This window comes from Mustela putorius, unplaced genomic scaffold, assembly GCF_011764305.1.
Source record: "Mustela putorius furo isolate JIRA1106 unplaced genomic scaffold, ASM1176430v1.1 tig00000151_pilon_pilon_pilon, whole genome shotgun sequence".
NCBI lineage: Eukaryota > Metazoa > Chordata > Mammalia > Carnivora > Mustelidae > Mustela > Mustela putorius.
The window spans coordinates 10,818,501-10,844,199 of NW_025421296.1; the positions used below are offsets into that span (position 1 = coordinate 10,818,501).

General features: G+C 43.7%; 1 protein-coding gene across 7 annotated transcripts in view; it reads right to left on the reverse strand.

Moving 5' to 3' along the window:
* Positions 1 to 1,116: 1,116 nt before the first annotated feature.
* Positions 1,117 to 25,699, reverse strand: part of LYN (LYN proto-oncogene, Src family tyrosine kinase) — a 116,368-nt gene continuing 91,785 nt past the window's right edge. For 6 of the 7 annotated variants that reach the window (XM_045075772.1, XM_045075770.1, XM_045075771.1 and 3 more), the window contains exons 11-13: positions 14,523 to 14,676; positions 11,732 to 11,863; positions 1,117 to 2,603 (exon numbers count right to left, since the gene is read on the reverse strand). In XM_045075772.1, coding sequence (XP_044931707.1) covers positions 2,401 to 2,603; positions 11,732 to 11,863; positions 14,523 to 14,676 — 489 coding nt within the window. In that variant the 3' untranslated portion in view covers positions 1,117 to 2,400. Of the gene's footprint in view, positions 2,604 to 11,731; positions 11,864 to 11,889; positions 13,082 to 14,522; positions 14,677 to 25,699 lie in introns of those variants that run through there. The other variant, XM_045075775.1, reaches the window with a different exon arrangement.

Here is a 25,699-nt window from a genome sequence, read left to right on the forward strand (position 1 = left end):
GGCCTTCCCTTGAGCAGTTAACTTTGCAATGTTGGGTCAAAGTGAGGGAGTGACTCTCAAGCCTGGGCACACAGTATATCCATGGGAAAGCTTTTTGAGTAGTGACACAAACACCTCACAGCAGAACCACAAAGGCAGGGTCTGAGAGGGTAGAGGAGCAGGCATTCTACCTTTCAACTCCCCCATAACAATCAGGGATGTGACGATATCAAGCATTCTGTACTCCACGGGAGACCCTATTGTGACACAAACACCTACCCAGCCTCTCATTCTGCCCACCAGTCATGAGGATGCTGAAATCCTCCTGATGAGGAAAGAGACTGAGCTTGCTGTCCCTTGGGTATGATGTGGCTGGAGCACATCCTGGGAGTGACGAGGCCCAAGGTGACAGAGGAAAGTCTCATAGACTTGAGAGGAAAAGCTGAATTAAAATGGCAAAAGAAAGCAGAATTCAGAGAAGAAAAACAAGGTGAAGATAAACTTACTAATTTTCTAGAGATTTCTTTTTGCCTTAGGGATTCTTTACACTCTCTCTCCACATAACATGCTGGGTCATATGCGTGATTCTGAAATGAAATGTGAGCAGGTGGGTGTGTGCAGAAGACTGACCATTGTGAATCAAGTTAGCAGCTTTGCAGACATCATATGGTGATAATATTCCATCTTCGTGAGGTGGCATTTGTGAATCAAGAACTTCAGAATATTTTAAGGAAGGGCATTTTAAAAAATGCACAGGAAAATGGGTGAAAATTTAGGGAATAGTAGAATATTTTGTCCCTTCCTCTAGGTACCCACAGCTAGGCAACACACATAAAATGAAATCCTAATGATGCCTGCTAAGCCTATTTGAAAACAAATCCTATTTGGCTCTATTAAGGGATATTCAGACTATCAACTCCTGGTTTTCACTTCTTTTCTTTCTTTCTTTCTTTCTTTCTTTCTTTCTTTCTTTCTTTCTTTCTTTTTTTTTTTTTTGATCAAAGGATGGAGGTAGAACTTATACAAGTTCTTTAAACAGTGTAACTATATGGAATCCCCTTCCATTTCCCCCCAAATGATACTCATTTTTATGATGATGACAACTGAAAATGTTAAACACAAGGAAAAAGCTCAAGATGTTATTGGGCCAGGTGTATTAAAATAAAATCGAAAAAATAGAAATATTAGGCATATACACAAGAGCGTAAGTGAAACATGAGGTGACATAGCATTTTCTATTAAAAACTTACAGTAGAAAACTTTAGTAAACAGAACCTCTCGTATCCTGTGTTACGGGGGGCTCTTTCCAGCCTCATTAGTCACTTATTCTGCTTTCATATCTTTGTATAAATAATCTCTCACATGCCTTACACAATTTAGAAAAGATTGCTGAATCACAAAAATAGACCCAAAGATCGCATTTTTACTTTTCTCAAGTACAACTAAAATTAACATTTCATCATTAAAATAACGTTCAAATCATTGGAAGCAATAAAGAAAATTCTTACATTTTTAAGGACCCAAGAGGCCCTGCAGAGATTAGAATCTTATTACTCTCCCAAAGTAAACTGTCAAGAAAGTGTCTATATAAGAAATTGTGGAATTGAAAAGGTGGACTGTTAAAGATATTCCTTCTTAGGGTAGAGCCATTCCCGAGGCCCTGGTCCCTGTCCTGAGAGATCTGGGCCAGCCCTGGCGGTCGGCAGGGTCCACGCTGGGACACACAGCAGCTCTGCATGCTCACAAGGGACATTTCTACAGGGACAGATCAGAAAGAGCATTGTGACTGTTCTGCTTCATGTGTGGGGGTCCTGAGCAGTCTCCATGGAAGGAAAATGTTTAACAGTCTCAGATTTCAGGGGAAGGGGATCTCACCGAAATCTCGGAGAGACGATTTTAAGGTTCGGACTTCACCTGCAAAATGTAACAGATTGGATTAGTAATTTTTTTTTTTAACAGATAAGCCAAAGCATAGAGAAAATGCAAAGAAGGGTCATGATTTGCATCTGGTTATTTTACTTTTATAAATGAGTTTAAGTCTGTTACTAATTGAGATTCACTGCAATGGCCTCTGAACCTTGGAGTCACATATCGAGCTGTAAACAAGAGGCCAGAGTGGGTGCATTTTGGACAGAACAAGTGTTTTCTTCTCAGAAGGCTGTCTGCAGATGTTGGTCGAGAAAACCAAGATTGCCAGCTGGGACGGGTCCAAGTGGCAATCAGTGGGCATCAGCCAATGAGAACGAGAATACTTTTCTTCCATGTGGAGAGTGTCCTTCCTGAGTAACCTAGCCTCACTTTCAGGAAGCAGGGACGGTGGATGGTCCTAGTGCGTGAGATTCTAGCGCAAACAGGGATTGTCCCGTTTTCTTTTTGTAGGAGGCAGCTGTCCCAGTGAACGGCCTTGAGTCTTCCTGTGCTTTAAGGCTGCTGCTGATACTGCCCTTCCGTGGCGGTGTAGAAATCATCCAGGACGCTCTGCAAGTAATCAAATGTTGGCCTCTCTTCTGCCTTTTCCTTCCAGCACATTTTCATGATGTCATAGAGCTCGTCTGGGCAGTTCTCCATGCGGGGCATCCTGTAGCCCTGGGATAGGGCGGTCATCACATCGGCATTAGTTCTCCCTAAAGCAAAAGAAATGTACCATTGAGAAATCTGACCCAGGGTCAGAGCGCTGCAGTGGGCTTTCTGATCCTCACATCCCGAATCTTTTTTTTTTTTTTTTTTTTTAAATTTTACTTATTTGAGAGAGAGTGAGAGTGAGCACAGAAGGAGAAGCAGACTCCCTGATGAGGGACTCAATCCCAGGACCCTGAGATCAGGGCCAAAGCTGACAGCAGACGCTTAACCAACTGAGCCACCCAGACACCCCATCTGGCATCCATTCTTGAAGCAAGCTTTAGAGGTGGTTATGGGCTGAATTGTGCCCCGCCTCCCATAAATTCATATGTTGGAGTCCTCGGAACCGTGAACTCCTCAGTTCTCAGCCTTGGAGCATGACTGCCTGTAGAGATAGGGTTTTTAAAGAGGTAATCAAGTTAAAATGAGGCCTTGAGGGTGAACCTTAACCCAATCTGACGGATGCCCATAGAAGAAGAGATTAGGACACAGAGACCTGGGATGTGTGGGCATTGTGTGGGCACCAAGGAAATGCCCGTGTGAAGACACAGACAGAAGGTGGCCATCTATAGGCCAACAAGGAGCCTCAGGAAAAGCCAAACTTGCCAACACCTTGTTGCAGATGTCTGGCCTCCAAAACTGAGAAAATTAATTTAAACTTTTCAGTCTGTGGTATTTTGTTATGACAGCCCTCACAAATGGATAGGGAGGCTAAGGAGACATCTGTGAGCAACTAAATAATGTAAATTTTAGTATGAAGGGGATCAAGACAGTATTGTTTGTCTGAGTGAGAAGAGGCCAAATGGGAAGTAGAAGACAGAGCAAGTTCGTAATGGCAGAGGCATAATGGACTTGACTGACTCTTAAATGAACTACTCAAACCCAATCCTAATCCTCAGTCTCAATTCCTTTTGTAGTATTGTTTCCAGCTTCTACCTGCAATACATATACCAAAAAATTATCTTCATATATGTTATCTCATACCAATATATATATATTTTTAAATCAGCTTCTCCCTGTAAGTTTACTAGAAGAAGTCAAAATCTTTAAATCAGCTAGTCCAATGGATTATGTCCCAATCATTAAATTGTCCCCTACAAAGTCTTCAATACAGGCGAGTCAGAGCTCACACTGATTTTGGATATGCATGTTCTCAGCACCCAGTGAGGGAAGCGGGGTGTTCATTATTCTTACTGAGCTCTACAAGAGGACTGGTAATGAAGGGCAGCTTTTAATATGGCCAAATGACTCAGGGTAGTTCAGAAGCTGAAATGTCCACCTTTGATATCAAGAACAGGTTTAAGGGAAAAAAAGATCATTTTCCTCCATGATTAAAATGGGACAGAGGAATATGCTCATTTAGTGGTTCAGCAGGACCTATCCACATCTGCATGTTTTGTGTGTTTTGTGGATACCTCGTTCTGTAGGGAAAAAGGTATTACATGCAGCGTATTTTCAGGCAGAATATGTCTGATGCCTGGCACATGGAGAATTCCATTTATCACAATCAATTTCCATTCCACAGCCATAGATTTTTACCACTGGTGGTCACTGGGAAGATTCTAAAAGAGAGCTATTTTACTAGATTTGAAACAGAGCCTTCTTTTGAATTTATCCTCTAATCTGTGTTTCTCAAATTGTGGGTCACTACCCATTTGAGATCAACAAATTGATTTTTTAGGCAGCTACAAGTATTCTTAAAAATAAATCAAAACAAAATGAAATAGCAAAGACCAGAATGCATCGCATATAGTGAGAGTTAGTGAGATTTTGTGAAACTTTTATCCTATTTGTGGAGTGGGTTTCTGTTTATTTCTTAACCATGGGGCATGATCAGTGACCTTTGAACTCCTCTGCCCTTATCTAAGCTCTCTTTTTCTAAGAACAGTGACTGAAGGCCCTGCCTACATTTAAACCCTTGAAAGAAGACCTGATTACTTCTGTCTTGGAAGAGTCCTTCTTTTTTGAAATGGAAAGTTCCAAGCACACTTGATAAATGCGGAGATCTCTTGAAAGTTGTTTACATGGTGAATTAATTTTGCTGAAGTCTTCCGAACCACAATCTTTAGATATTTGTGTAACTGGAATGTTCTAATGAAAAGACTTCAATTTATTCTCATTGCTTGAAGCCAACAGACTGATTTGCAGCCCTTTCTTCATTTGGGGTTCCAGTCTCCAGAAAGTATGTGGTTTTAGCATATTTCTGGCTCTTGCCATGAACCCTGCTCACTTGGATAAATATCAGGTGAAATCCCTCTATATGCTTTTACATGGGCACTGGGTGAAGCTCTAGGATCCTGGGAGAAGAACTAACATTCAAGATGACAGAAAATGGCAGCCTGATGGCTGCCTTCTGGAATATCTCTTTCACTTTCTGCCTGGAGAACCCCCAGCTGAGATGATTTTTCTAGCCCCACCCCGGCCTTGTCCCACTGCAGATTTCTCCTTCCTCATTCTCATATGTTTTCCCAACTCTGCAGGACTCTCCATGGTGCAGATAAAGGCCAGGTGTGCTCCATCCTGTCTGGGGGAATCTGACTTGGTAAGAGGACTAATAAGAAAGAAATTTGAATGCCTGAGTAAATAAGGCTATTAAGTGACAAGTCTTATGGAAGAAAGAAAGAGAAGGGGAGGGAGACCTCAACCAAACCCTAAGATTAAACTTGATACTTGGTCATTGCTCTGTTGCTAGATTAAAGAAAGCAAACACCCACTGGCCCATAATCGGAAAAGCAAGCAGTTTCATATTCCAGCCCCCATTCTCTCCACAAGCATTTCCTGAGCGCCTACCCTGGGACACAGGCTAACACTAAGCTCTGACAGATACAAAGACGATTAAGACTGAGCGATGTCCACAAATGGCTCACAGCCCAGTGGGGGAGATACCCCAGAAGAGGGAGGTGGGTGGGGGGCAGGAAGTGGTATCTGGAGTGGATAGGAATTAGCAGAGACTAGAAGTTGGTGATGGAGGAGGAGAAAAGTGCAGTATGGCAGAGAAGAGAAAAGAAATAGAGAGTGAGCAACTCTCCTCTGGATGGGAATCTAGCAGCTCCAGAAACAAAGTCTTTAGAGACAAGGGGCCTTTTTGTGTGTGAGAGCAAGAAGTAGGGGCTGCCATGAGACATAGTCTCCCACCTGGTAGTACTTCCAAAAAGGCGAGTTTTTCAATGTTTTGAGCACTGCCTGTGATCAAAGTAAGCATTTACAGAAGACTGAGTTCTCTGATTCCAATTTACATGTGTTACTAAGATGGTGGACATGTCTGGGAAGAAACAGCCAGAGAAGACATGAAGCTTCAGAAAATTTTGTCACTTTCAAGCCTCCTTTTTCTCTGTAAGAGCAAAGCAAAACAAACCCCCAACCACAAAGATCCCCTCTATTTTCCTCAGAAAATTCATATATGGACATTATCATAGCTTGCTTTTAAGCTAGTGAGGTAAGGATCTTTGGCCTCCCTTCCTTCCCCCCGCTTTAATTCATCCTAAAACAACGAAAACAAAAAGCAAAAACTTAAACTCCATCTTTGGTGTCATGCAGAGGTAGAAGCCGGTTGAGCCAAGAAGAGGAACATGAAACTGAAGTGCCATCAAGAGAGGAACCCCATCAACAGGCAGGATGCTTCACCCCACCCTGGGAAGGGTCCCCATGGAGCCACACCATGGAGTGAAGGGAGAGGTTGGTGGCTGCAGACAGACTGTACCCAGAACCCACCTGGCAGGTGCCCCAGGTTAATGCTGGGGAACCTGCAGGAGAAGAACCCCCCCTCCCCCGCCCCGCTCAGGAATGCCAGTGGAGGTGGAGTCAAGTGGGGGATGGAAAAAAGTCAAGTGTGCGATGGAGAAAGGCAGAACATGGAAAAAATGAGACCCTTCTAACACACACCACAACCTGAATGAACCTTGAGGACACCACCTTCAGGGACAGAAGTCAGACACAAAAGGACAAATACTGTATGATTCCACTCAGAAGAACTGCCTAGAGTTGTCAAATTCACAGACACAAAAAATAAAATAGAAGTTACCAGGGGCTGGAGGGTAAAGGAATGGGGAGTAATTGATTTATGGCTATAGTTTAAGGTTGTGATGATGAGAAAGTTGGGGAAACTAGGGGTGAGGATGGTTGTGTGCCAATGTGAGTATGTTTACTGCTACTGAACGATACACCCGAGTGATGGTACATTTTACTCTGTGTATGTTTTACAATAAAAAAAATACAATGACAACAACTAAAGACACTGACGCCCCCTCCCTAGTGCACCTCCAGAATGCTGACAGCCAGGCTCGTCCCCCACAGGCAGGACCTGGAAACGCTGACCCAGGAGGGTGCTAACAAGGAAGCCAGGGACCACCACAGACCCTCATTCCCATAAAACATCTCATCAAAGGAAGGGTGAGGAGATAAGCCTTCGAGCAGTGCTGAGGGCAGAGTGAGAGAAACAGAAGAGCTGACAGGAGACTCAGAGCGGCTTCCACCTTCCAGCATGGAACTCAGAGAACAGAAAATGGAGAAGAGGATATTTTCAAACTTCCCAGAATTCATGGCTACAGGTTTCCAAATAGAAGGGACAAAACAAGTACCCAGCCTAACATAACAACAACCAGTGAAAGTTCAGTCATAAAGAGAGATGCTGAGTTCTTCCACAGAAGAAACAGGATCCGAGACACAGCACAGGATTCAGAAGCCATCTGCTTTGGCCCAGCTGCACAAGAAGCCAGATCCAGGGCAGGAATTTGTTTAAAATTCTAGGCGAAAGGTTGGTATACTAGTATTCACAACATAAGCAAAACTGATAATGATACCTACTTAGCAATTTAATTCTATCTAGGTCGTGAGTCTCTCAAGAAAAAGTCCTATTTGGGCGAAGTCCCAAGTATGAATTAGAAGTAGAATACTAACTTTGATGCCTCAAATTTTCATGAGGACCAACTCCGAAGTCAAGTACAGCAGGAACCATGATGAACTGTCTTTAGTCATTCTGTGCTCACTTATCAATGAGAAAAAGAGAAGCCTTAAGAATAGGATTCCTCATAGTTTTGAGCCTGGGTGGGGGGAAACTAAAGATTTTAAAACTCAACAGAAAATTACTGAAATGGACTAACAGTAGTTGAAAACAAAGGGTTTGGGGCATTTGCCAAAATTATGATTGATAGGCACAGGCCTCTTTCTTAAAAATGTGTTAAGAAAAAGACTTCTCCTGAATTACATTTGGTGTGCACAGAAGCTCAGGATATTAGATGTACCTGTCTGACTAATCTCTTTCAACACAGAGGACTGCAAATGGGAAATGACACTCCTACCCTCTACTGTCCCATATTTAGTATTTGACTACTAGGATTTTGACAGGTAACTTTCACTGACAAAATTGTGTATTTTACTCTCTTATTCCCAGAAGTTTGCTCTCCATTGGAGATAGCAGTTTTGGCAACCAGCCAACATGTGTATTTGGTATACCTCTAATTGTGCCTCCATGGATATTTCTAGAATATTTCTGTTCAATTCGCCATAAATAATAATGGTTCCAATGATAATAATGGTTCCAGTGGGGGCAAGGGGAGGAGGGGTGACTGGAGATGAGGAATAAAAGGCACACCACTTCCACCATACATTTCTTTGTATCCCTTGAATTAGAACCATGGTATCATACTCTTAATGATACGTAAAATGGGAAAATTTTTTACTTAAGAGATAATAGTATAATGTTTTGAATTCTGAGCAACAAATATTAAAACAAATAACTAAAATTCCTGAAAGTAAATGCCTTTGAGGAGCATGAAGCCAGGGAGGCAATTTTTCATTAAAAGTCATTTCGTGGGACGCCTGGGTGGCTCAGTTGGTTGAGCGGCTGCCTTCGGCTCAGGTCATGATCCCAGCATCCTGGGATCGAGTCCCACATCGGGCTCCTTGCTTGGCGGGGAGCCTGCTTCTCCCTCTGTCTCTGCCTGCCATTCTGTCTGCCTGTGCTCGCTCTCTCCCCCTCTCTCTCTCTGATAAATAAATAAAATCTTTAAAAAAAAAAAAAGTCATTTCATACTACCTGATTTTTTTGAAGCATGTATATTACTTAAAGATGAACTGAAATATTTAATAAAGACATAATTTTTTAAAAATTAGAAAAAAATTAAAACTGGAAACTTCAGAAGCTTATCAAAAAGAAAATTAATAAAACCTATCATTTTATTGCCCAAGGATAGTAACATCTTGGCATATTTCATCTTTTAGTCTTTTATTTCCTTTAAAAAAGGAATGTGCACTTTATATTTGCTTTCCTTATTTCCTCTTTGTTTTGTCCTCTCCTCTCTCTTATTTCCATTATTTTGCAAAGCTAGGCATATGGTTTCTAAACCACTTAAAAAAAAAAAAAAAAACTTAACAAATCCAGCACTCTTCTGGGTAAAGAAAATATGCCCAGATAACTCAATCATCAGTGGGGTCTCTCCCACTTGTGGCTTTCTAACTGATGGACATAGCCTGTGTTGGCATCATTCACCAATTTCTGTGGGACCTGTGAATCGAATCCTTTGATATTTATGTAAGTAGGATTGTTCAGTTCTGTTTGCATCTCCTAATGCTAGAGGCTTTTCTCATGACTAGAATACATCACCAATCTAGAGCTCCCGATGGTATCTTAAAGGACAAGCTACCAGGGTAGCTAGTAGATTGTATTACTTATTATGTTATTTTAGTCACCATACAGTACATCATTAGTTTATTTTTTATTTATTTTTTTTAAAGATTTTATTTATTTATTTGACACAGAGAGAGATCACAAGTAGGCAGAGAGGCAAGCAGACAGAGAGAGGGGGAAGCAGGTTTCCCGCTGAGCAGAGAGCCTGATGTGGGGCTCAAGCTCAGGACTCTGAGGTCATGACCTGAGCCCAAGGCAGAGGCTTAACCCACTGAGCCACCCAGGTGTCCCCATCATTAGTTTTTGATGTAGTGTACCATGATTCATTGTTTACTTATAAGGCCCAGTGCTCCACGCAATACGTGCCCTTCTTAATACCCATCACTAGGCTCACTCACCCCCCCACCCCCCAAAACCCTCAGTTTGTTTCTCAGAGTCCATAGTCTCTCATGCTTCATCTCCCCCTCCGATTTCCCTCCCTTCACTTTTCCCTTCCTTCTCCTAATTGTCCTCCATGTTATTCCTTATGTTCCACAAGGAAGTGAAACCATATGATAACTGACTTTCTCTGCTTGACTTATTTCACTCAGCATAGTCTCCTCCAGTCCCATCCATGTTGATGCAAAAGTTGGGTATTCATCCTTTCTGATGCCTGAATAATCTTCCATTGTATATATGGACCACATCTTCTTTATCCATTTTATTTTATTTTATTTTTTACCATTTTTCTATTGCTTTTTTCTTTTTTTAAACAATTTTTTTTTACCCTAACATTTTAAAATCCTGGACATTGAGCACAGTGGATGAGAATAAGGTTTTTGGGAGGCATAAGGGCCTGGGGTTCAGAAGCAGCTCTGCCAGGAGCTAGTGGTTTTCAGTTCTGGTCAAGAGTCTCCTTCTCTGAGTCTCATGGGTATCATTTGTGTGTCATTCTGGAGCACGTCAGAAATATCACAGATCATTTGATGAAGTTAAATGCTTATCTGATCCAATATCGGATTATATATGTAATCTGAACAGACAATCATTATAGACAGATATAGGTCATAGACACAGATGCATAATATCAGGCATCAGGACTGATCAAGAAATATTTTCCCTATTTTATAGATAGAGATTATAGATATAGATATATAATGTCAGATTCATCAGGACTGATCAAGAAAGTATTTCTTTTTCCTGGTTTTCCCTATTTTCCAGTAATGTTTCCATTCATTCAGCATCCAGAGCAGAGTGGCAGTCAGATTATGAAGTGTTGGCACGGGGGATTTCAAGGCACAGTTGACCAGCTGTGTAGGTGCCACCCAAAGGCTCTCCCCTCCCCGCTGGCCCCTGGTCCCCGACTTCTCTGTGGCTCCTTTCCAAACAGCACTGAGGGTGATCAGGGGCATGAAGGACACACTGAGGCTCTTTCCACAAGGCTTTGTCATCCATAGCATGGTATCTATCTAGATGTTAAATGGCTTAACCACGTCATTCATTCATCCAGCAAATTCTCATCGAGACCCAAGCCACGGGGCCTCGGAATCCCATACAGTGCCTGTTTCCTCTACGGGATGCTCAGCCCCCCAAACTGCCCTGTGGCTCTCTCCTCAAACCTGCTGCTGCCAGGATCACAGCAGAAAACCAGCAACCCCCCTCCTCCTCCTCGCTAATCTTTAACCCACTTGATAGGGCGCTGTGCCATCTCATAGCCTGTCGCCTGACTGTTACCAGTCTCCTCCCACTCTTTAGAATATCAGCTCTCAAAGGCAGCACCTGGGACTGCTGCATCGGGACCCCTTGCAGGTGCCCAGCAACCTCAGATACTTTTTGAAAGAGAGAATGAGTTGGCCATTAAAGATTTAATTTTAAATTCATCATGTCCATCAATTTAGTAAAAAGCCTAACATTAACTAGAAGACTTTGGGAGAAATCCTCCTTGCAAACTGAGGCACAGATCCCAGTGAAAGGGAGGGCTGGTGCAATCTGGCTCCAAGGGCTTTCTGTTTTCACAATCTAGAGACACTGAATGGACGTCCTCACATTTGTTAAGTAACAGACGGGAAAGACCTTTCACTGATTAACAGAGATGGTTATTTCCCAAAGAGGCAGAGGCTCCAACGTACTTTGTATAAAACTCAGTTTCAAAACTAATCCAAAAGCACTGGGAATCCTCATTTCTGTGTCTGTTTCCTCCCTCATCAGGTGCCCTGCTTTGGAGAAGCACCCGTGTCTCACCTTGAAATCCCGCCTCGTATATGCAACACCTATGACGGTGCCAGGCACTTTCTGGGCACTAAGAGGTGGCATTCGTTAGGGGAGGAAAAAGAAGATGCACTCAATAAAATAAGAAGGCAGAGAAATGTCTAAGCATTTTTAGAACACTTTCCACTCAAGACGGTCTTTTGGAACAAAGGGCTTATTACTCCTAGCTTTTGGATATGGGTTCATGTCTTTAAGCCTCCTGCCACTTTCTTTTTTTTCTCCTGCAGACCTCTTGAATGGAAATAGGTAAGAAAACAGTACCTGGGTAGGGAATTTTCCCATAGGTGACGATTTCATACAGGAGAATTCCGAAGGACCACACATCAGACTTAATCGTGAAACATCCAAAGTTGATGGCTTCTGGAGCTGTCCACTTAATGGGGAATTTGGCACCTAAGGGAGAAGACATGTCTTACTTGGGCCTCTGAGCCGAACCAAAAAAGTCATGGGCATGTGGGTTTCATACTTTCTTTCTTTTGGGGAAAATTTTAACTATTTCTTTTGAATAGGTAGTGCACACACATAGCACAGAACAGAGATGGCACAAAAATGCCATACTGAAAATAGTTGCCTCCCTCCCCTACTTCCCTTTTGGGCATTCCCCCTATGAGAAGCAAAGTTTCTTGTGTATCTTCCCAGAGACATCATAACGAGCCCACTTTAAACAAAAGAATATGGCACAGAATGTAAAGGCATTTGTTCTTAGCTTGTGTATTTGTCCCTCAACAGCAGCTCCTAAAGCATGTATCTTCAGTGTTCAAATGTTCTCCAATGAGCCCATACTATGTTTATATGGAATATAAATTATCTCTTGATGCGCACATTCTTTCGGACATCTCTGTAAGCCCATACCAATAGGAAATTTAGATACTACTTCACAGGTTAAGGTATCTCCTGCTTTCACTTGCTGAGCCCAAACAGCACTACTTTTAGGAATTGGGTAGCATCATGATCTGCACACAGAGAGAGAGAGAGAGTAATGACACCAAGATTCACACGGGAAGCTGGGCCTAAGGGACAAACCTGGCTCAGGGGTAACTTGCAGGGACACCTCGAGGAAGGGACTCAGGCACAGAATGCCATCCCTATATGCTGGAAAGGTTAGGCTTCCACCAACTATTATTAAAGATTTTAAACACGCTTGCCTTTATTAGGTCTTTGCTTTAGAATTTCTTGTGGTGTTAGACCCAAACTGGAAATCTGAACAAGATCACTAAGGACAGCAGACAGCCTCATGGACCTGCTAGGTACGGCACGTAGGGTACTCACTGTTGCACGATCTGGGGATTGACCCCGCATGCTGGGCGTCAGCAAGGGGGCAGGGTGGGGGGATGGGACAGGGTGGCTCCAGGGTGGCCCTCGCTGGCGGGGGGGTGGTGGTGGTGTCACACAACTTGGTGTGAACCTGGCAGGCCACTTACTACTGTCTCTGGGGGTTCTCGGCACCTTCATCTATAAAACGTGGAGACAGAACTTCCCTAAGGTTGGTGCCAGAGTTAAGTGGGTTTACCTGCATGCGTGGCATGCCTCAGGCTTCCTGCTCAGCAGAGAGCCTGCTTCTCCCTCTTCCTCTGTCTGCGCTCACTCTGCCTACTTGTGTTCTCTCTCTCTCTGTCAAGTAAATAAATAAAATCTTCAGAAAAAAAAGAATAGTTAAGTTATTTTTGTGAGGCACCAGGCTTCTCTAATTCAACAGAGCCAGTGGACTATGTTCCAGCTGGTGAACTTTGAGGTTACATCTCCTGGCTTTGGTTCTTGGCTCTCCCTCTTACCATCGGACCTTAGAAGCCGCTGAATCTCTCTGTGGCCTCACTTATAAGGTGGGAATGATAATAATAATAGCAACAACAATAGGGCTTATTACATAGGGTTATTGTAAACATAATGAGATAACATATGAAAACCACTTAGAGGGGCGCCTGGGTGGCTCAGTCAGTTAAGAATCTGACTCCTGATTTTGGCTCAAGGCATGATTTCAGGGTCCTGGGATCGAGCCCCACGTTGGGTTCCACAATTAGTGGGCAGCCTGCTTGAGATTCTCTCTCTCCTTCCCCCTCTCCCTCTGCCCCTCCCTGCTTTGTGCTTTCTCCGTCTAAAATAAATAAATAAATCTTTAAAATTAAAAAGAAAGAAAAGCACTTAGAATAGTGACCACCATACTGCAACTACTCACTACATTTTAGCTATTATTTTTCACTCCCCTTCCTCAAACTGTTTTCCTTCATCTGCCTTTTTGCTGAGAACCAGTTGTCACCCACCTAAGAGAATGCAATCTTGAGGCAGGAGGAGAACCGCTCGAAACATCATGGGCACAAGAGATGCTAAACAAATCAAAATGATGTTCTCAAGCTGCCATCTTATTTCTTTATATTTTAGTCACTTATTTGTCAGAGAGCAAGAGAGAGGTCACAGGCAGGGGGAGCAGCAGGGGGAGAAGCGGACTCCCTGCTCAGCCCAATGTGGGACTCAATCTCAGGACCCTGGGATCATGACCTGAGCCGAAGGCAGACGCCCAACCTACTGAGCCACCCAGGCGCCCTCTCCGCGTGTTTTAATATGTGTGGAATATGGAACATGGTTAAATCAAGGAGTGCATTACATTTACTTCTCTGTATGTGATAATTTCCGAGTTTTAATTTGCAATGAAAAGGCCAGAATACAGGATACAGAATTATTGTTGCAAATGTCTTCTCTACAGTTAGGAACAGTGTACTTCTTTGTTTGGGTAAAAAGCTTGAACATACAATATAAACAAAGAATTCTGAACTTGCCAAGCCTCTTTTTGTTTTCCCTTGCTTAAGTGAAATACAAATGACAACATCTGTAAACTTTACAAACAGTATGTGGAGTTAATCGGGAGAGTAATTTCTAAGAACAGATATGAGAACAAACCCACAAACAGCAACTATGGTCCATTGTGAACATTTTGCCAAATGAGTTCTTTTTAAGGATGACTACTGTAATTGCTTTGTAAAAAACAAAACCTAACAGACAAAAACAGAACTAAGTAACCAAACATGGAAAGACGGTAAAGACGGTGAGGATGCCGTACCTTCCCTTGCTGTGTACTCATTATCTTCGATCACTCGGGCAAGGCCAAAATCTGCAATTTTGCACATGAGCGACTCAGAGACCAGAACGTTAGCCGCTCGGAGGTCTCGGTGAATGTAGTTCTTCCTCTCGATGTATGCCATTCCCTCTGCAATCTGAAACCAGAAAGAGGCTCTCATTTTCAGTTTAGGGTCGGCTATCACAGAGGACCATCAAGGAAAACCAAAATATGTACGAGTTCCTGAAACCCTTCATGGATTGTTCATCCCAAGTTTTAAGCACAGTAGGTACATGACAATATTTTGAGTCCTTTTTAAAATAGCTGCCCCCACCCCAAATCTCCAATATAGGGGTCACATCTCCATGTGATTTTTAACACAGCTGCATGCCTTGACATTTTCTAACTGAGGGGGTCTTTTTAAGACCCTGCTATATTCTTGCACGGAGATACACAGGTATCATGATCCCAGGGTTTCAAATGAGAAAACAGAGCTGGAGAAGGCGACATGCGAATATGATTAAGTGATTGGGGTATCAAGAACAGGATGTCCTTGGTCAGCAGCATCCATGCGGGCCGGTTAATCAACAGCAGCCCACAGAACCGGTTCTCTGAGTTCTCCCCACTCCACGTTCCAGAAGGAACAGATTCACTCTGACCACAGAGCAGGACAGCAGGAAAGCATCCAAGATTTAAACAGAACCATAAAGTAGGGGAGGTGAAACTCCTCCTTCATTGCATGCTAGAAAATTGGTTTTTTAAGGAAATCAAAAAGCGATGTTTAGGGAGCATGAAGATGAAGATCTGTAAGGAAGGCAGGCAAGATCGATGTCCCCGGCTCTGGTGAGCAGTGACAAGGCAGCTCTAATTAGGATTCTGTCACAGAGGAATGAGTGTATACATCTGGATTCTACAGAGGATTCGATTATACATCGAATTCCGGCAGTCTCAGCTTGGAGGACCTGATTTCCCCCACTGGTGCCCTCCGTTCACACCCCCTTTCAGTGAGGCCCTGCTGCTTTGCTTTCTAGGGAGCTCGGCTTCCTGGCTGTGCTTCTCCTGGACCCTCACCTCCCCTTGGCCGATCCCTTCATTTACCTTCCGCCCACAAGGCCTTCCCTGAACTCCTCTTGGCTGACTTCTCTTCGCTCTCTGCCCACCCTCAATGGTGGATTCGTAGGAAAACCATCGGCCCCTACTGATCAGAGCCCTGTCTGTATTTTCCTGCGGTTCCGCGAGCTTACCGCTGTCATGCCTGCCTCCGGGACAGAGACCGCCCCTTGGACCTTGTCAGTATTCACGTGTACCTATCGGAACCCTCAACCTTGTCACCAGACTGCTTCTCAGAAAGTTCTTCAGGAAATGCGCTGGGTTTTCAGCACTACCAGAGTACTACGTTGCCAGCACACTGGCTGCAGGAATTGGGCAGATGAGATTTTCACGGCTGCAAAAGTCTGGCGTGTAATAATCAGCACAACAGGAGGGCAGTCTCTCAGTGTCCCTTCAGCCCGACAGCTTGCATCTGACCAACCCCGAGGAACACCGTTTTGAACCGAGAAAATCGTACATCAGGAAGAACAACAGAGGTCAGATCTTTTGTTTCTGCAGAATGACAATTTAATAACGTACAGCGTTTCCAAGCAAAAGTAGCACGTGCGGCCCTAGAACAGTGCTGGTCAAGTGCAGAAGACCCAGGCTGTGTGACCCCGACCAGTGACGCTGGAGTCAGGTCCCTGCCCTCACCCTGGGTCACGGCATCCCTCGGCAAGAATACTTTAATCCTCTGTGCGAGTCCGACCAGGTCACTCTCTGCTTAAAGCTAGCTTCAGGATAAGTCTGAACTTTTTTTTTTTTTTTAAACAATTTTACTTAATTATTTGTAGAGAGAGAGAGTGAGCACAAGCAGGGGAAGCTGGAGAGGGAGAAGCAGAGCAGGGAGCCCCACTTGGGGCTTGGTCCCGGGACCCTGGGATCACAACCTGAGTTAGAGAGAAGGGAGTTGGGGGAAGTTGGAAGGGGAGGTGAACCATGAGAGACTGGACTCTGAAAAACAATCTGAGGGGTTTGAATTCACGGGTGGGTGGGAGGTCGGGGTACCAGGTGGTGGGTATTATAGAGGGCACAGATTGCATGGAGCACTGGGAGTGGTGAAAAAATAATGAATACTGTTATGCCAAAAAAAAAAAAAAAAGGCAGACGCTTAATTGACTGAGCTACCAGGGGCCCAGCGTCGGAACTCCTTACCACTGCTCTGCAGCCCTGTGTGACCCGGCCCCTGCTCAGCTCTCCCGCCTTCTCCCCGGGGCCCAGCTCCTGTCCTGTATCCTGTAACCTGGTTCCACAGCTGCCTCTGCTTGGAACATTCAGTCTTGGCCCTTGGGCTAGGCCAACTCATTCTGTAGGCCTCAGTGGAGATGTCACTTCTTCCAGGGAGCCTTCCTGGACACCCGCTCCTCCTGTTTACCTGCAGGAATGTAAATCCCTCAGAGCAGGTGTAATGCGTGCACATTCCTGTCCTTGGGCCCTTAGGTCACATATATAGCTATGGGAACATAGCTATATATAGACAGGGGCAGAAACCCCAAAGAGCCAAAGCTGGCTGCCATCTCAGGCAGGGCCTGCACCTGCATTTGGCTGTAGCTGTGAGGAGCCTGTGCTGGGCCCTTCTCTAGGGATGCAGAATGACCCACACAGACGCGTGCTGGTGGCATGGACAGAGCCTCCAGGACACAGCACCAACTATCCACGTCTCACTTATTCTTGCTGGTGGATTTTAATGACCTACCTATTATATCTTTCATTCTCCTCAGAACTCTGAAGAGACTGAAAGGAAATTTCTTTCCCAGAGTCACACCACAGGTTAGTGCAGTGGTTTGAAGTCAGCTGAATTTCCCTTCTGTGCATTTAGCAGTTAAGTCTCAATCCTATGCTAGTATTTCTTTCTTTCTTTTTTTTTTTTAAAGATTTTATTTATTTATTTGACAGACAGAGATCACAAGTAGGCAGAGAGGCAGGCAGAGAGAGAGGAAGGGAAGCAGGCTCCCTGCTAAGCAGAGAGCCCAATGCGGGGCTCAATCTCAGGACCCTGAGATCATGACCTGAACCAAAGGCAGAGGCCTTAACCCTCTGAGCCACCCAGGCGCCCCCCTATGCTAGTATTTCTTAACTTTGGCTCACCTAGGCCTCACTCTCACTCAATTAAACCTGAACTATGGGAGTGGGGCCTCCCCAGGTGATTTCAACAGACAACCCAGGTGCAGAACGGCTCTAGACCCTTGTGATACGAAGTATGGCCTTCAGGCCAGGAGCAGCCTTAACATCCAGTGTTAGCTTGGCAGAAGTGTGGCATTTTGGACTTGGACCCAGATGTGTTCATTCAGAATCCGAATTTTAACAAGATTCCTAGGTGATGTGCCTGCACATTAAAGTTTCAGAAGTACCACACTAGATCATACGCTTTTAAACTTAAGCTATTTTATGATTCAAAGTTCTACATGGTGGGGGCGCCTGGGTGGTTCAGTTGGTTAAGTATCTGCCTTTGGCTCAGGTCATGATCCCTGGGTTCTGGCATCAAGCCCTGCATCAGACTCCGTGCTCAGTGGGGAGCCTGCTTCTCCCTCTCCCCTGCTCGTGTTCTTTTTCGCTGTCTCTTTTAAGATCTAAAAGAAAAAAAATTCTACTTACAACTGGAAGGAGCTCTTGGTCTCAACACGTTACCTACAACCTCATAATGCCTGCGAAAGGAAGCTCACACAACTCCGCTTAAGCCACAGAATGAGCAGGGTGAGCACAGATGGCAGTAACGAGCCTGGGCTAGGAGCAAGCCTGCTAAGGTTCGGGGCCTGATGACAGAGGTGCTGGGAATGCCCTGGCTGAAGACCTAGTCCATCAACAGCTCAACATGTGTGTGCTGAGCCTCTGTGTTTCCTATCACCCAGGGAGAGGTGATAGGAAACTACTACCAATCTATGCCTTAGGGACAGGGGACCGTGGCATCACTCTCTCTGTATCTTGCTTCTGGGGCTGGGCCATTACCTCGAGGACTTGGGAATGATTTGATCTTTATGTTTTGAATCATATGAAAAGATTGTCTTCATCCTGGACCACAGCGGCCTCACACGGCCAGGCCTGGTGAGGTACAAACTCGAGAAGACCTCAACTCTTGTAAACTCCCTGCTCAGGCTACCAAAGGAATGAAACAAGTCTCTCATGATCATGTGCTCATTCCTAACTCTGTAGGAGAGAGTCTGCATGTGATGCTACTGGAAAGTTGAAATAAAAAGTGCCCCCCCACCATTTACCCAAGACGAGAACACTCGTATAAGAAGACAACGTTAGTGATGTTTTCCGATTCTGGGTTTAAAGCTGATTTACGTTTAGGTGTGCTTTGCATTTCTCAGGTCCTTCAGCTCACAGACATGGCGAATATACATTTCCTAGTTCCTCTTTTTGCCCCTTCAGTGGAATATACGATGAGGACATTTCTCCCTTGTGTGTGTGTGTGTGTGTTGTGTTGTGTTCTGCCATCCTGGGAGGGCCAAGAGGAATTATTAAAATAGTGTCCCTGAGCCAGTAACCCCACATGGACTCTGGTGAACTTTTAGGCATCCACTACCTGGTGCAAGTTCTAGGCACAGGGGCCATATTAAAAACGCTACTCCCCAAGATTAAGGACAGTCTCCTTGTCAGGGGCTCCAGGAGCAGACTTCCAGGCCCATGCACTGCAAGTTTTTCTGAGGCTGTTTGGATGCTGTGTTAGAAGAAAAGGAATTGCTCATCTGGTCCCAGCAGATGTACTCTCCACGGCCCACAACAAGGTTGAGGGCGCCATGTCCTCTGGGGGTGGTGACCCAGCTGTCTTTGCTGGTGGGGTAGCTGGATCAGGGGTGGATTTCAGACCCTCCTCAGCCTCTCAGAGGGCCCCTACTGGCACACTCCACACGGTAACGTTGCTAGCATGTGTCTATTTCCTGATATATTCCTATCTACAGATGCTATTTTACACACACGCAAATACGTAGATGCATACGGCCAGCTTTCAGAATGCCAACATTCTGTAAAGCACTGAGGCCTCTGTGTCCTCTGCTTATCACGTTCGACGACACAAACATGCATACACCCATCACGCCTGTGTGCATGCTGACGATGCCCATAGTGGGGATGGAACACAAAATCTAGAGTTCTATTTACTTTGCAAATACATTTCTTTCCCCAGAGTACAAGGTCAGAAATCAGACCAAAGTTGTCAGACGCATGTGAGCTGAACTAACAAATATGAATTCCTTTTCCCGCATGAACATTCAGATGGAAGGTCTGCGTTCCTCTTCCTAAAACGAGGAGTAAACATGGCGGGCAGCTCAGCAGACCCACTTCACACATCCCTGCCTGGGCTGCTCTGAGGAAGGCAACAGGGCTCCCGCTCTCTGAGTGACGCATACCTTCCCTTGTCAAATACGTTGACTGAGAAGTGAGTTGCCAGTGGTCAATTGGGGACCTCAGTACAGTTCTGCTTGGGGCAGGAAATACCTAAGGACTTCAGCTTCTGGATAAGTGCCCAATGGGCTTATTTTATGGGGAATACAACCCTAGAGGGGAAAAAAAATCTCAGTTATGTTTTTGCATACCAAAGCGGAGCTCAAATAATTCTCCTCGCAAGTGACCTTCCTTGCTAGCAATGACCACAGAGGTCACTCATCTCTTCCTGCTTTTCTCAGAGGACCAATCCGAAGTGTGTCAACCCAGCATCTCACACAGTGCACACGATCCCGTTTCCAGCAGGCTCTCTCCCATTCAGATGCTCGGGCTCCGAGCCTTCAGTGGCCTGTCCCAAGCCTGTGCTCTGTGGATGGGTTGCTTGGCACCCACACTGGGTTGCTTTCCCCAGAGAATCTGAGTGATGACTTGGACAAATAACAAAATGTTTGTGTGGACTGCCTTGCTCTGGAAGTCTTGCTCTGGTGTTCTTATGATTCATCCTAATTACTATCACTTTTCTGCGAAATTGGCAAATAACAAGCTATCTTGCTTAGTGTTATTTATTATTTTAATGAGAAGAAGCCCACATTTGAGTCAGACGACGGAGGAAATAAAGGAATGAAAGGAACCTAATTGAGGGACTCAATGTGATCTCTCAAGCAAAGCTAAAATCTGCCCCAGGAAATTCCAGCCTAAATGAGAATCTGGAACTGAAAATACAACCTGTCTTAGAATTGGCTGGTTGGAAAACATTTGTCATCTCGACAAGCAATGAGAGAAATTAAACAAGAAAAGTGCCAAAAGGCAGGAAAGAGTAAAAATCTGGTTTAATTGCTTTACCTGTTCTAGTAGGCATCAATAACTTTATTCTTTAGATATGTATTACCTTCCTACACTTTGGAAAAATAGAATTCAAATACTTAATCCCTTTCCAAAGTCCTAGGAAGCGTGTGAAATAATGATAATGATAATATTAGTCAGCTGGAATGGAACCAATGAAAAGAAATTGGGTAAAACCTACAGTCTATGTGAAGGACCCTTTGTGTCAGGGGGCCCCCTGGGGTCAGTCTGACCTAAAGACCATTTAATGACCACAGTAAAATAGACTGTAAAGACAACAGGGAACTTTCGGGAAAAAAAAAAAAAAAAGCCTAAGGAAGAACACATCTCCTCTGTACTACAAATACGACAGCATTTGTTTTGTAGCCCTTGATAGTTTTTGTAGAAACACTTTTCTATTTATATTCATTGAACTTTCCGTACTGGAGTCCTACGCTCTTCAATCTGTAATTTGGTAGAGGAAGGGATGGGACAGAGAGCCCATTGGGGTGAAAATTCCTTAGAAATGTTTTAGCTTTATTTGGTTATTATATTTTTCTTTACTCTTCTCTTTCAAGTGAAACTGCTAAGAAGCAGTGGAGTATATCCCTTTGATGGGGGTGGTGACAGTGATGATTATAGCTAGCACCCTAACTCTGCCCAGGCACATGGCCAGGCATTTATAATCCCTAAAACAAGCCTAGGAGGCAGGCAATATTCACAGATAAGGAAGCTGAGTCTTGGAGAAGGCAATTTTTTTTTTCTTGGATAAACTTGGATTTGAATCCAAGTTTGGCTGGTCTCACCATCTGTGTTCTTAACCATTCATCCAAACTGGCTTCTTTCTTTACAAAGAGGTACAAACAGTGGAATGCTCACGGGAAAGTACAAGGAGGGAAAAGAGAAATTAAGAAACAGGATAATTTATAGAGTGGCCAAGTTCAAGTTTGCAGTCTGTCAGACTACCTTCAAAGCTCAAAGATGAGGGCAGTTTCCTATATGCAAACTTAGGGCTGGTGAGGTTCCTGTGACTGGTCAACATTTAATTCATGCAACAGTATGCAAGGATGTATCAGGGGGACACCGACAGTATCAATGAATATCATATTCAAATCAGTAAGTTTCCATGAAGGAAACTTCTTTTGCTTCTTTAGCAAAAAAGGAAAACACGTTTTTCAACTAATACCCATAGATGTTCTCTTATGGAAACTTGTTTGAGTACTTCACACCCATGAGGATGGCTATTACAAAGACAAACAAACAAGCAAAAAACAAACAAAAAAGCAGAAAATAAGTGTTGGTGAGTATGTGGAAAAACTGGAGCCCTTGTGTAATGCTGGTGGGAATGTAAAATGGTACAGCCATACGGAAAACAGAATGGGTATTCTTCAAAAAAATTACCATACAAACATGGAATTACCCTGTGATCCATCAATTCCACTTCTGGGTATATCCCCCCCACCACCACCAAAATTAAAAGCAGGTTTTTGTATAATATGTAACAGATATTTGTACACCTCTGTTTATAGTAACATTTTTCACAAAAGCCAAAAGGTGGAAACCACCTAAGTGTCCACTGATGAAAGAATGGATAACCAAAATGTGATCTATTATTATTTAGCTTTAAAAAGGAATGGAACTTTGACACATGTGTGGATGAAAATTAAGGACATTATATTAAAGGAAATAAGCCAGTCACAAAATGGCAAATACTGTACGATCCACTCATAGTACATACTTCGAGCAATTGAATTCATAGAGACAGAAGAGAACGGTTGTCAAAGGGCAGTGGGAGGGAGAATGGGAAGGTGTTTAGTGGGTATAGAGTTTTATTTTTGCCAGATGAAGAGAGTTCTGGAGATGGACGATGGTAATGATTGCACAACAACATGAATGTACTTATTGCCATTGAACTGGGCCCCTAAAAATGATGAAAATGGTGAATTTTATGTTCTGTGTATTTTAGCCCCCCTCTGCTCTCAAACACACACACATAAAACTGTCCTAGAAGCCTCCCACTGTAGGAAAGCAGGATGAGCACCCAGCAAAGGCTCTTTTGCCTTTGGCAGCTCATGGTGGCACACCAGATGGGCGCACGCACGTACACCGGGTGGGACCAGACCAAAGTGCCAAGCAGCCGCAGCTCCTCCCATGTCACTTCTTCCCCCTTGGCAGTTCCTCAGTCCAGCCTCAGCTAAACCTGGCTACGATGAGAATGCGTAACTAGGGACTGGCAGGAAGCAGAGGGTTACCGATGATGCCACAGGAGAGTGGGACAGATGTGATGAGGGTTCTGAAACTTTAGACTGACTCAGGTTGGGTTTATATAAAACGGGGGGTGAGTTTCTTCTTGAAGCCTCAAGCTTTCCATTCTGTTAAATGGTGCTAATAATAGTAGCAACCTGGTAAAGCCCAGATGAGAATGACAAGGAGTATGGAAAAATGCTCAATGAGAGATTATTACTCTCATGACTACTCCTGCTGCTAATCTTAATCTCAGAAAGACCCAAATCCAGATTTGGCTCATAATGGCAAACTGACAAACAGCAGAGCTGATCTTGATTTTGGAGAGCCACGGGGCCAGTGGCGGGAAGCTGCCAACGCGGTACGCCAGGGCAGCCCTGAGCACGCCAGCTGGCAGTCCTCCGCCGGCCAGCTCTCTCTGGCTGAGAGGCTGCCACCAACCTTGGCAGAAGCTGACTTCCGGACTCTGCGTGACCAGCCAGCTCCCTTCTACCAAATGCCTGAGAAGGTAAAGGGATGATCTGCCAAAGATCACAACCTGCCCTGGCCGTTGGATAAATGGCACTCGGGGATTGGAAATAGCCTTTGCTTATTGTCCCCTCTGCTGCATTAATTTTGCTGTTACTACGACAATCTAAGTGAACTATTCCTTGATCTGCGGCTAATAAGCCACGAAACTGCTCATCAGCTTGAAAAGAGAAGGAACCACATAGTTCACGACTTCTCCCACTGAGGGAGGAAAAGAAAGAGAGAGAAAAAAAATTGCTCTGCTCTCATTTCTGAGCTCGAATGTGGATAGCCTCTGCGGTGGAGTGTGAACCAACCCAGATATTTGCCCCCAAAAAACTCAAACTGAAAAACAATTCACTCCACTCACATGCCAGGTTTTGCCCAGTGAAAACAAGTTGGGAATATTAAGAGACTTACAAACATTCATGTTCTGATCTGGTTATCTGGCTACCAGGGGCAGAGGAAGGACAGGGGAAATAAAATAAGTAAAGGTTTGTCCATAGAAATGGTTTGTATTGTTATTTGTACTAGTGAGCACTGGAGACTCTTCTTATGTTATCTGTAAAGGACTGTTAAGGAAATTGCAATACAATCGCAGGAGTAGAGTAGTGTACTATAAAGATACAGATGTATTAGTGAAGGCTTTTTCATAACATGAAAAATTATAATATTCAGTCCAATACATATAAAACAGCACATACAGAACAAATCGAATGTGTAATTAGAAATACTTAAATGGATGGTGATGAGCTAACTGAAAAAATGAGCAAAAGTTTAAAGAAAGAGTTTCCAGAAAAATGAACTGCAAAGAATAAATATAGAAAAAGCTGTCTGACCTCATCTATGTTGAATAAACACAAGTTGTAATAAAGACTGCTAAATCTGACTTATCAGACTGGATCAGAAAATGCTAACAAAACTCAGTTTGGGCAAGGGGATGAAGCTAAAGATACCCTCATGTTTTTGGAAAGACGTTCAGAGATAACTATTAAAGCTGAAAATGTATACACACTTTTGGCAGATCTACAACCTACAACTTATCATCCAAGCACACTTGCACAAGTATACAAACATGCAGAGAAGGCTCTTCCCCATATACATTTTCCTACAGTAAAAACAAAAACAAGAAAGCCCCAGAAAATAACACAAATGTCCATCAATAAGGCAATAGTTAAATAAATCATAGGACATCTAGAGAGGAACAGAAATAAATGGCTTTAAAAGAATGAGAAGGGATCGTTCTACACTGATATAAAAAAAAAATAGTTCAGATATGTTACAGAATTGCAGCATGGTACATATGGTGGATTTCCATGGGGGCTGGGGAGGAATGGCCATAATCTATGCTGGTACCTGGAAAGATGCATTTGAGTTGTTAAAATTAGGACCAAGGAATTGGCGTATAAGGTTTTTAGTTTCTAAGCTATAGTATAATTCGACTTTTCTTTTCTTTTTAAAGATTTTATTTATTTATCAGAGAGAGAGAGGGAGAGAGAGCGAGCACAGGCAGACAGAATGGCAGGCAGAGGCAGAGGGAGAAGCAGGCTCCCTGCCGAGCAAGGAGCCCCACTGGGACTCGATCCCAGGATGCTGGGATCATGACCTGCTTAACCAACTAAGCCACCCAGGCATCCCTCGACTTTTCTTTTTTAACCCACTATTGATATGATATTTAAGAAGTCATTGAACAAATAAAACAAAACTGAAATATAGCATAAGAACACACAAAAATGCTTACAAGAGAATAATAAGATCTGAATACTCTTTTCTTTTTTTTTTCAATAATTCTATCATAAGTATGAATTGACTTAAAAAAAAGATTTTATTTATTTATTTGAGAGAGGGGAAAAGTACTAGTGAGCACTGGAGACTCTTCTTATGTTATCTGTAAAGGACTGTTAAGGAAATTGCACAGACTTCCACACAAATAAAAGAATAAAACATTTATTAAATGATGGAACTTCTGAAACACAGTCTATGGCAAGACTACCACTGCAGGCAGATAGCCACTGTGGGGTCTTCGGCCCATTTTACATTGAGGCAAAGAGCAACTGGAGGCTGAGAAGAGGAGGATGTTGATCTGACTTAGGTTTTGAGGGAACACGTGGGCTCTGGAGGAAGCAAGAGCTGAA